The sequence below is a fragment of the Aricia agestis genome, chromosome 19 (genome assembly GCF_905147365.1).
Source record: "Aricia agestis chromosome 19, ilAriAges1.1, whole genome shotgun sequence".
NCBI classification, from domain to species: Eukaryota; Metazoa; Arthropoda; class Insecta; order Lepidoptera; family Lycaenidae; genus Aricia; species Aricia agestis.
In genome coordinates this window covers 646,809-658,985 of record NC_056424.1, presented here as the reverse complement: position 1 = coordinate 658,985, position 12,177 = coordinate 646,809, and the positions used below count along the sequence as shown (strand labels likewise).

The 12,177-nt window shown below is 38.7% G+C and overlaps 1 protein-coding gene across 2 annotated transcripts in view; it reads left to right on the top strand.

The window, feature by feature from the left end:
- The window catches only part of LOC121736553 (zinc finger protein 62 homolog), a 33,314-nt gene that overhangs the window by 19,092 nt on the left and 2,045 nt on the right, over positions 1–12,177 (top strand). For both annotated transcript variants that reach the window (XM_042127833.1, XM_042127832.1), the window contains exons 8-9: positions 5,728–5,809; positions 11,026–11,148. In XM_042127833.1, coding sequence (XP_041983767.1) covers positions 5,728–5,809; positions 11,026–11,148 — 205 coding nt within the window. The remainder of the gene's footprint in view (positions 1–5,727; positions 5,810–11,025; positions 11,149–12,177) is intronic.

The following is a 12,177-nucleotide window of genomic DNA, read 5'->3' as shown; positions in this document are numbered from 1 at the left end:
GTCCGCCATTTTGTAGTGCCACTGACTCGCAAAAATGACGACGTGTACTCACAAATTATAAATATCAATTAAATTATCCAGCAATATTAATCTTAAATAGCAAATTAGACAATAGTAAGTGACTACAAATGAATAATTGTAAACGTAAAAACAAGTTATTGAATGCAGCTGTGCAATAAATCGTTATCTCTGATCAGATAAGATAACGACGCAGCTGTTTTCTATTTCAAGTTCAAGTTCATTAATGCAAGCTCGTTTTTAGTACCAATTCTAATAAGAATAGTTTTATGCGAGATTGGTGAATTAGAAAAGAAAATTAACGAAAAAAGTATTTTAAATCACCTCTGTTTTGAAATTAGGGAAAGGAAATGGATAATAATTGGATATGACTCACTCAAATATGCAAATATACTCCCAGAAAATGACTTCAGCTCCTTCCAATGTTGCGAACACGCTGCCACGGGGACGACTCCTTTGTTCTTTGTCTTCCTGGCCACGTTCAAATTCCAAACGGCGGCCGTTACGTTGGTTTTCGAAGACGAAGAAAATTACGACGGGGCAAGTACTTTTCCGCGAGAGGACCAGTTTGATAAGGCTCTGATGAGGTTGACTTGATAGAAACGCAATGGACTGTATAACAATTATTATATTCGTAATTAAATAGTACAAAAGAATGCCCGTGTGCGACGCGTACAAGGTTTGAAGGTGAAGTGGCGAGCGGCGGGGACGCGCGGGCCGCGGTGGCGGCGATCCGCGATGCGCATGCGCAGCCGCCGATGCCCGAAGCGGTCCGCTCGGGTACATTCGGCCGATGTAGATGCGCCGACAATAGTAAATATTTTTTTAACTAAAAAGTAGAAGTCCTGATGTCGTTGAAACTAAGGTCGAATTTCGACCATTGGGTGATCAATTAAACTTTTTAATCGGGACTTAACGCGACTTATTTAAGTAGTAATGCTACTACGAGTACATACTGACGACCTCTGTGGCTCAGTGGTGAGCGCGTCGGTAGCTCAAGCCGGAGGTCGCGGGTTCGAATCCCGCCGACGGAACAAAAAAAAGTTTTCAATGTTCCCGGGTCTGGATGTACGAGTATATTAAATATGTGTATGATATAATAAAAATCTTAAATATATGTATAGTATAAAAGTATTAATTATATTTCCGTTGTCTGGTACCTGTAACACTAGTCCTTTAGGTACTTAGCACGGGGCCAGACTGACGTGGTGTGAAGCGTCCATAGATATTATTATACTTTTTCTCGACGTTTCGGCCGTGTTGCAACGGCCGTGGTCACGAGGGGACTGCAGGCGTGTGTCACCTCTGTCTATAAGTGTAAACCCGGATACAGTTAGTGTTGTGTGTCGCAGTGAACCTACTGACTTTCAGTGTATTGGAACACAAATATTGGACAACTCGAGGGTAGTCGTAGAACCGGCCGCCCGGTGCAAACGAAGACGTCGCGCTCCTGCAGTCCCCTCGTGACCACGGCCGTTGCGACACGGCCGAAACGTCGAGAAAAAGTATGTACTCGTAGTAGCATTACTACTTAAATAAGTCGCGTTAAGTCCCGATTAAAAAGTTTAATTATAATGCAACGCGAAAGTTTAAAATGTTATCATTGGGTGATCTCTAGTATTACTAGAGGTCACCCAATGATAACATTTTACCCACCCAATAATTCTTATTAGAATTATTAAATCCATTTTAGATATTTTCACCTACGTTTTCCCAACTTTATCTTCAAATGGGATACAAAGTTTTTCGCTCACGTATTAATATTATGATTTATAAGTGCTTTGTTAAAATTACACTAAACCTCATCTATATCTATCCTCAATATTCATTCGTTTGAAGTCGGTACCGTCTTACTGAAGCGTAAGTTTTATGTAAAGAATCTCAGAAGTTTCCGTCTTTAGAAGATTTCAGAAAGGCCGGTACTGACTTCAAAAGAACGAGAACGCAGAAATAGTTTTTATTATATAAACCAGTGGTTCTTAACCTTTTAGACATGAGGGACCATTTTTCCAAATGTTTGTCTAGCGGGGACCACCCGGTTGGTTTACCTAAACTAAGGGTTTTTTTTTTGATAAAGAAAACAAGGACAACTTTATAATTAGCTATCATTTTTTTTATTTGGCAAAAATCTAAAAGTTACAGATGTTTATTAAATGTGATTTTTGTGACTGCATATCATATAGTCCATACTCATTACTAAAAAACTAAAAAGTAAGTCACAGAAATGGATATAGTTAGTGTATGTACTTCTTCGATGTAAAACTTCTCTCGAGGCGAATACGGAAACTTATACGTAGAGATCTTCGCCGCACGAATACGCTGGAAATCACGGAAGCGATTGAGCGGAATAGAGGGTCTAAAGTTTTCGTAAGGCGCCTCGGGAGGAGTCATCTGACGAAGGTGAAGAATAGCTGTGGCCAAATCGTTTCCTCACGAGGGGGGGTTCTGTCCGAGATCGAGGATTTCTGTAGCCGCTTGTATGCTTCACATGCTTCGCAACCTGATCCTCGTGATGACGACCCGCGTGCCAAACTCACCCGGCATCTTTCTGGCGAGCTTCCTGACGTCAGTATAGGCGAAATCGGATTGGCTCTGAAACAACTTAAAGGAGGAAAGGCCCCGGGGAGGGACGGAATTACGATCGAACTTCTCAGAGCGGGAGGCGAACCCGTCTTGAGAGAGCTTCGTAAAGTCTTTAATTTTGTCCTTCAACGGGGAGTTTCCCCCGAAGAGTGGCTTAAAAGCGAGGTGGTTCTCTTTTTTAAGAAGGGCGATAACACCCTTCTTAAAAATTATAGACCCATCTCGCTTTTGAGTCACATATATAAGTTGTTTTCTAGGATCATTACGAATCGCCTATCTAATAAACTTGACGAATGCCAGCCACCGGAGCAGGCTGAAGCCTCTGCGGGTTTCGCAGAGGCTTTAGCACCATAGACCATATTCATACCTTAAGGCAAGTTGTACAAAAGTCACATGAGTACAGGCAGCCATTGTGCCTTGTCTTTGTGGACTATGAGAAGGCTTTTGACTCTGTAGAGACCTGGGCTGTTCTGGAAGCCCTGCAACGATGTCAAGTCGATTGGTGTTACGTCGAAGTTTTGAAAGGTCTATATAATGCCGCGTCTATGTCCGTCCGAGTACAGGGGGCCACAACAAGGCCAATCTATTTGCATCGAGGAGTGAGACATGGTGATATTTTTCCCCGAAACTGTTCACAAATGCGTTAGAGGACGCCTTCAAGACCCTAAACTGGAAAGGACGTGGCATAAACGTTAATGGCAAGTACCTCACACCTTCGTTTCGCTGACGATATCGTCATGTTGGCGGAATCGTTGGAGGACTTGCAGGAAATGTTGAACGACCTAAATGAATCTTCCCGGTGGATCGGTCTCGGGATGAACTTAGACAAGACGAAAGTCATGTTCAACGAACATGTTCTCCCGAGACCGGTTGCAGTTAACGGTGTCTTTCTCGAAGTCGTAAGTGTTGGGCAGCATTCAGGAAGCTAAGCCACATTCTCACGTCGCATATTCCGCAGAGCTTGAAGACGAAAGTCTTCGATCAATGCGTGCTTCCCGTTATGACCTACGGGGCGGAAACCTGGCCTTTTACAGCAGTGCTAGCTCGTAAGTTTTCTGTCGCTCAGCGTGCTTTGGAACGCGCTATGCTCGGAGTTCACGTACGTCACGTAGCTCGAAAAACAGACGATCGCTGGAGTAAACTTACTCTGGAATGGAGACCAAGGCTGGAAAATCGGGGTGTAGGTCGACCTCCAACTAGGTGGGACGACGATCTCCGCTTAGTTGCAGGCCCATGTTGGATGCGAGTAGCAGGAGATCGGTCATCTTGGCGTTCATTGAGAGAGGCCTATGTCCAGCAGTGGACGACTATAGGCTGATATGATGATGTACTTCGCGTGCCATCGCGTTCTCAAACTTTGTACAATGTCAAAACTTCGAAAGTCTGTTCTTTAGTCTGCGCTCCACCGTTACCGGAACCGGACGTCAATCGGAATTCTAAAAATGTCTAATTGTGCCGTATTGGGCTGTGGAAATTCGACTAGAAACGTTGGTCTAAATAGTGGATACGTTTCTTTTCATCGGTAAGTAATTTTATTATTTTATCATGTGTCCTTTATTTTAAAATCAATTATTTAATGTTAATCGTGGGTGGTTGTAGTTTTTACCATGAAATCTACGTAACTGCGTGTGTACCGCATGATTCATAATACATTGCCGCTTTAGTTAGAAAATTGTAGAGCCCGTTCTGTTTGTCCGCTATTGAGCGCGCAATGGAAATAAAATAATCGATACTTTCATTCATCGCTTAGTTTCGAGGTACATTCAATATTCTCATTTTTCTGTCAAATTAAGCAAATAGAGTTGTACATATTCTCGATTCTATTTAATCGATTTTCGAAACAGACATGAAACAGAGGAATGATAATGTTCGCTTTGGGATATTTTGTGACTCGATAATTATATTTTATGTAACTGTTGCCCGTGACTTCGTCCGCGTCAGCAAAATGCGATAAAAAAAGAAAATGAAATATCTACCTTAAAATTGAGTTCCAAAATTCCACCGTAACATACATACTTACATACATACAGAGCAAGTTAAATAAAAGCTTTAAAAAGAAACAAATTTTCCCCTTCCTTACCGAAATAGTAAAAACCGGCCAAGTGCGAGTTGGACTCGCCCATGAAGGGTTTCGCAGCAGCTGTAAGGTTTATTTCTATGAAATTAAAAGTTTTTTGATTTATTTTTATATTTCAGTTGATTTAATGAAAGAAAAGTTAAGGTTTACCATAAGTTATGCCTTACTACATCAGCTATGTGCCAAAAAAAGTCCCGTCAAAATCGCCCCAGCCATTTCAGAGATTAGCCGGAACAAACTGACAGACAGACAGATATACAGACAAAAATTGTAAAAAATGTTGTTTTGGTGTATGTACCCTATATACATTCATATGCATCTAGTAAAAACGGTTCTTTCAATATTACAAACAGACACTCCAATTTTATTTATATGTATAGATGTATGTATGTTCCTGTTTAGTGATTTAGTTTAGAATAATATAATATATTACTAGCTGTCCTGGCAAGCACGTTTCTTTAGATTTATCATTCCTCTGTATATTAACTCGAAAAATAATCGATTAAAAAATCGATATACCTATTAAAGTGGCCAAAGAGACGCGGCGCGGCGATGACTTCGAATCGATTCCGCGCGTACGGGTATTCCCATCACTAAAGCGCTCTTGTGACGTCACAGTAGGTACGAGTATGAAAAAAGTGACACGCTCGTGTTCATACAAATTGGAGCGACATGGCGGTTCTAACTAGATCCATGTTCTGTGAAGTAACTGTATTATGTGTTAGCACAAGCCCAGTATGGGCTTTTTAACACTGTTATTTGTTAACTTTATATTCATTTTTGTGTATCAATAAATAATTAAAAAAATTAAAAAAAACTCCTGTATTCTCACATATTATTAGGATGGCTTCGCGGACCACTTGGAATGCCTCCAGGGACAACGAGTGGTCCGCGGACCACCGGTTAAGAACCACTGATATAAACAGACGAACAACTACAGCCTCCTCCTTTTTTGAAGTCGGTTAAAAAACTCACCAACGCCTTTATCTTCGACCTTTTTGACAAAAATAAGTGGAAACTCAATAATTATAAATAAGTTTTTCATTTAGGAGCCGCGTCCGGAATGAGATACATTATACTACAGATAAGGTGCAACCGCGGAAGAGGGTCAACCCGGTACCTTGCGAGGAGGTAGGTGAACAATTATTATAAAACTGTGTACAATGTACATGACAAACTGGGTTTATTATAAACATACGTTTGAACCCCTGACCAAACAGATGGGTGTTAATATGTGCGAGTTCAATTTTTTCTGAAGCATTCAAGGTAAATGCTACCAAAAAGTAAGATTTTGCACCAGGTCCGAAGGTACCCAACAGAACTTTTGAATCTTTATAGATACGGGTTCGGGGATGTCGGCGTTGTTTAAAGAACTGAAAGCATAAGCCAACACATCTGTTTATTTGATTATCATCATCAAAATCATAATTATGCCATGGGTCATCACATTATAACCCAATTATTGATGCTTTTCGTGATATTTTGCATCGAAGCAGATGTTTTTGATGATTATTTCGCTGTTTGTGGACCGATTTTCAAAATTCTTCTGTTGTTGTATAGAATATAATCTTGATTTTGTATAATAATTACGAAAGTGGTGAGCTGATGATGGGATCTATGAGCAATCGATGGAAATCCTTGAAATTTATCAAAAGAATCATAGTGGTTAAAATGTCGTTTCTAGTAACTTAAACATACGCTACGAATAAGAGAAAGTTCATACGAAGGTGTCTCTTGGTCCAAAGGCACTGAACAGAACTCCTGAACCTTTAAAGATAAAAGTTTTTAAATTGCAGCATCGCTTAGATAACTGCAAGCATTTACCACAATTTCGCTTACAGTAACATAATGTGAATAGTTAACATTCGTAGTGGTTATTTACGCGTAAAGCCTTAGCTTGTAGATAACTAAAAAGAGTGAAATTATTATTTTTAACAAAAAATTAAAACCGACTTCCAAGGTAAAAACAATAATAATATGAACTAAAAAGTATTAAATAACTCTTAGTCTATAATAGTGCCTTTTTCAGAATTCGTCTAAATCTCAACTATTTCTGTACATACTACAGTCTTCATTACTTTGAAGTCGGTACCAGTCCCAAAAGCTTCAGATATTCTGACATTGACTGAACTCACGATAAAATTAGCTGGTACCGACTTCAAAGTAATGAAGACTGTAGTATGTACAGAAATAGTTGAGATTAAGACGAATTCTGAAAAAGGCACTATTATAGACTAAGAGTTATTTAATACTTTTTAGTTCATATTATTATTGTTTTTACCTTGGAAGTCGGTTTTAATTTTTTGTTTAAAATAATCATTTTCAACACGACGCTCGCGCCAAGCTGGAAGTACAAAATTCAATTTTAAACACGCGTCAGAAATATTCGGCTTCTACCTGTTAACAACGTCTGCTCAGGTATGAAATTTCTCCTCAGTTCCTTTCGTAGTGTCTCGCTTTTATTTGGGGATATGAGTGAGAACGGTGTACCTAACTCAGTTCCGACCTTTTCCGTATTGTGTACTTGAATGTATATGGTGTATATCTATAAAACAGATACATGAAGTAATATTAGAAGTAAATAGAAAGAAACAGAAGACAGTCTTCCTTTTTATTTTGCACGCTTTTCCTCTCTCTCTCACTCTCAGGCACTTCCACGAGGACGTCTCGAAAGCGTAAGGCTTTGTACACAGCAGAGATTTCAGAGCGGGTTCTCCGGGTCTCAGCATGAGTTGCCTGTGTTTTGGCCCACCTGGATCTTCTCAACCTCGAGACAACGATATTTAATCTTAAAAGTAAAACACTTACGATTAAATAGTGTTATGAATGTAACGTTGTAAACTCAGTTTAATTTCAGTTGCAAGTAAATAATATGTTTTGATTTGATTAAGTGATGCATAAGTCATAACACAGTGAGCAAAATGTCTGCCAAATGTTTTTTCATATCCACGGAGTCATATTGAATCGAATGGGCGCAATGAGAACCGCGTGCAAATTACTTAGTAGAGCTATTTTTTTTTAATTTTTACAACTCCGCCCCATAATAATGCAGAGCCCTGAATGTCTGCCTCTTCGATTTTCTTCGTTTCCAAGCTGTTTGTGACCATGAACCCTAGAAGCATACATGTGCAAATGATTTAATATTCCCTTTTTTTTAAGCAACTTCAATCGGCTGTAACGCGAAAACGCAGCGATGTAGGACCTTAATTGACTGGACCAAATCAATTCGTAATGACGTAAACTGCAATCTACCTCGATGTGAAACTTGTGCAAATCATATACCTAAATGCTCACCAGCTCCCTAATTATAAAGACGACTCACTAGACTGCTTGCGATATAAAAATATATTTGCCCAGACAGTGACTAAAAATTCATTTAATTTATCATCGCTGTCTCCAACACAAGATGATGCTCGTTTTCTCAGTCTCCAAGTATATCATCACTGTGCCACTTTTCTAAACTTTTGTATGGGCAAATTCCTAACACTGGGGTGTTTGCCCATACAAACTACAAAAATAAAATTGCTTTTATAGCGCTACTATAAAAGCAATTTTATTTTTGTAGTTTGTAATATGGATTTAAGAGCTCATGATAGAGGCCCAGTCTGTTTTATTGCACTGTATGTGTATTAGGGTGGAGCGATAATGTATGAAGATTTTTTTTTTTAATGGCATAGCAATAGAAAGTTGTTCTTTGATGAGTAAATTCTGCATACAAAATATAGTTTACTTGTCTTGATGTTATGAGGTGCCCCAACCTAATTGAAATTTCGAAAAATACGAATTTTTTGAAAACAGTTGTTTAGTTTTGACGAATAGTATTTTTCTATATTTGCTGTTCCTTGTAAAAAAACTACATTGTAATATATTAAATAAAAGCCTGATGCCTTAGCCAAGACCTTTTCTTTATCGCTTTTCTATAGAATCGCCGATCAAAATGTATAGAATTGACTTAAAAATTCGCGAATATGACGTTGACGTTCGACTCATCTAATGTCAATCTATACATTTTGATCGACGATTGAGAATCGATAAAGAAAAGGTCTTGAGTACAGGCTCTGGTTAGTGGTATTAATGTTTGTATCGAGAAAATTTAAATATTTATGATATATTATCAAGGAATGATCATCAGAAAAAAGGAGATTGTTTGGTATTAAATTGTTTTTTTATTTCACAATTAGGCACTTCAAACAAAAAACTACTATAATAGTTTGTTAATTACTTTTTCCATAAAACGAATAACATTTCCTTTGAAAACTATATTCACAACTGTACCATCACAGCCACCTTTTCTGCCATCAAAATAAATTCTGCGTATACTTTTATATTTGCGATCTGCATCGTGTGTGCTGATCTGTTTTTCATTATTTCTAATCGCATTTTTAACGATCAATGGCAGCACTAGAATCCTTTGATATAATAATACCAACAATCAACATCTTTTAACACAGATAAAGAAGCAGATAAAGCTATTAGCAGCTGCTCTGTCAGAGACTCAGGTACAATCGCATACGAGAGCTAATGATGGAAAATTGAATCTCTTTTTCTTTCGTGGCTGAGCAGCTACTCATTTTGGCGATTGATTAGCTTGTAGAAGCAACAATCGATAGAACTCGTTCTTTCGGTTGTAAAGTTGATGCAAAGAACGAGAACAAGACGTCTGGTTAGGATCCATTATCTCTTTGTTACGAAGTCATTCTTTGTCTTGTATTTTTTTGTCGCATTTATATCTAAACGGTCTATTATCATTTTTCTTGCAGTTCTTTAATCAAGTAAATACCTAATATACTTCTTTTTTCGGAAGCGACGCTTTTCGCCAGATATGTAAAATTTCCGTAGCCAGTCTTTGGGATACATCATGAACTGTCGGCTCTTTTGTTGTTTTGTCCAGCTTTGATTCATATTAATTAATAATTATGTAATTTTTATAACAGAAATATGAGTTGGTAGTTGAGAAACTGGTAACTTCTCCGATAAACCAAAAACGGGATAACATGTATCTTTTCGTGTTTTGACGACATAATATGACTGTAATAAAGAGAAATACTAGGTAAAAATTATATCGAAAATAGTATTTTATCAACAATAAGTGAACAGGAATTTAAAAATATTACTTACAGAGTTTATTTTCTTGTGGGTAGTGCTTAAAATCACTGTTTCTCACAAGCAGAATTACAATAATAGCGCGCACTTTATGGCGTTCAGACAACGATTGAAAAGTGCAATGAAATCACCTTTCCTGCCTCAATCTCCCCATCTATCTGAGCAATATTCAAGCTTAAACAGTTACGAACGTAACGGAATACACATAATATAATTCAGCGTTAATTTGGCAATATTAGAAGTTGGTGGTTTTTGACAAAGTTTTTCGAATTTCTCTAAAGTTCATGACGTGGGGGCACCTCTAAATTTATTATGATCTAAATAAAATTTTGTATGTATATTTGTGAACAGTAACAGCAACTTTTTATAGGTATGCCGAAACGAATATCAAAAAAAACATTTTTCGCTCCACCCTAATGTGTATACCCCAGTGGGTGTGGCCTCCGCAGCCCGTTGCGCCCTTGTCCCGACATTTCCCTCGAAGTCCTCTCTCGGAGTCATTGGCACTGCGCCCTTGTCCTCACACTCCCCTTGAACTCCTCTCTCGGAGTCAATGGCAGCAGCTCGCTGCGCCCTTGTCCTGACACTCCCCTTGAAGTCCTCTCTCGGAGTCAATGGCATCTCCAAATCCCACTTCTGACACCAGTTGTTACGTGCAAGGGTTCGAGGATTTGGAGAGAAAGACCTGGTGACTCTCTTGAAGACTTTATTAACACTGCACTAAACACTAGGTCACAACACTTAGCACTAAGTCCAAACACTAATCACTAGGTCCAATCACTAAGCACTATCACTGTCCTAGGTCGTAGCCAAGTCGCAGGTTTCACTGGTTCACTCACTATTGATCACTTGTTGTCGCCTCGATGATCGCTCAGATCGAACTGAACTGCCGGGCCTGCCTGCGGCTTTTTATATGGCGAGACGAATTCCAGAAAGTTACCGATTCACGTAAACAAGTAAACAACCGTGGGAACTTTCTAGGAGGCTCGAGCATGTACCACAATAAAAGTAAACAACTAAACACGTAAACACGTAAACGAAATAAACCGGTAAACACGTAAACAAAATGTTGGACTTTTCTAGAAGGTTCGAGTATGTACTTGCGCACCTCATGCCATCTAGTATTGAGTAGGGGATATATGTTGCCTGTGCTCTCTTGGTAAGTTTCGCTGGTTTGTCGCTAGATGGCACCACGTGTCCGTATACCATGTACCGTAACAGTATAAACACACTTGTGTCCACAGTGTGGCGAGCAGCAGGTCAGCTACAGAGCGTACGCGCGTCACTTCCGTGCGGCGCACCCCGGCCTCGTCCGCACCAAGTTCAGGGGCAACTGCATGTGCGAGCAGTGCGGCAGGAGGTTTCCGGTGAGTCAGGTCGCATGTTGTTGAACAATGAGAGTTTTTGATATTCTCGTTGAATCTGTATTATTCTCTCAGTAGCTTTTTATAATTTATCTAGCTACAAAATAAATAGCTTACACTTAACTCTCCGCATCCCCTTTACAGCAAGGACCTCAATTGTTTTGGCCTTTAAAAGATTAAATGATTTAGGCCCGATTCGACCAAACTTGAAGTTACACGAGTATAACTATCATGAGAATAATTTTACTCCTTTAATTTACTCTAGGGTATTATCATTTGCATTTTACCAAGTTACTCAAAGAGTATGAAATAAAATGTCAATTATAGTTCACAATGACACCGACCGTGACAGTTGAACCCTGTTGTGCAACTATTCTCAGTTTAATATTTACTCCACCAAAATAGCCCGTGTAAATATTTACTCCCGTGTAATTACGTCATTCTTGGATTAGAAGTTGGAAAAACGCAAAACCAGCTTACTCTTAAGTCTTAGATTAGGAGACAGTTATACTCGAGTAAAATTTTACTCCAGTTTGGTCGAATCCGCCCTTACTGACTTTACTAAGTCTGATCACTGGCATATCCAGCTTGTGCTTATTTCTAGGATTCCTACAGTGAACTTTAAATTACTTTTAACTTTAAATTTACTTATATTTTTTCTCACATAAATTACATTATCCAAAATGTATTGAGATGCAACAGTTAGAATACCAATTTCTTTAAATTTATCTCTCAGAGATTCTAAAGCAGACTTTTTATAAATAGAACGTATGGCTCGCTTCTGCAGCACGAATATTGTATTAATGTCGGCAGCGTTTCCCAATAAAAGAATTCCTTAAAACATCCTACTATGAAAATAACTAAAATATACTAATCGTGCCGTGTCTTCGTCAGAAATTTCCCTAATTTTTTTGACTGCATATGCTGCAGAACTGAGCCTATCTGCAAGATTGGAAGTTTACCACTGTAATTTACTATCAAGTGTAATACCCTAAGAATACAGTGTTGTCTACCAAATTCATCTTCTCATCA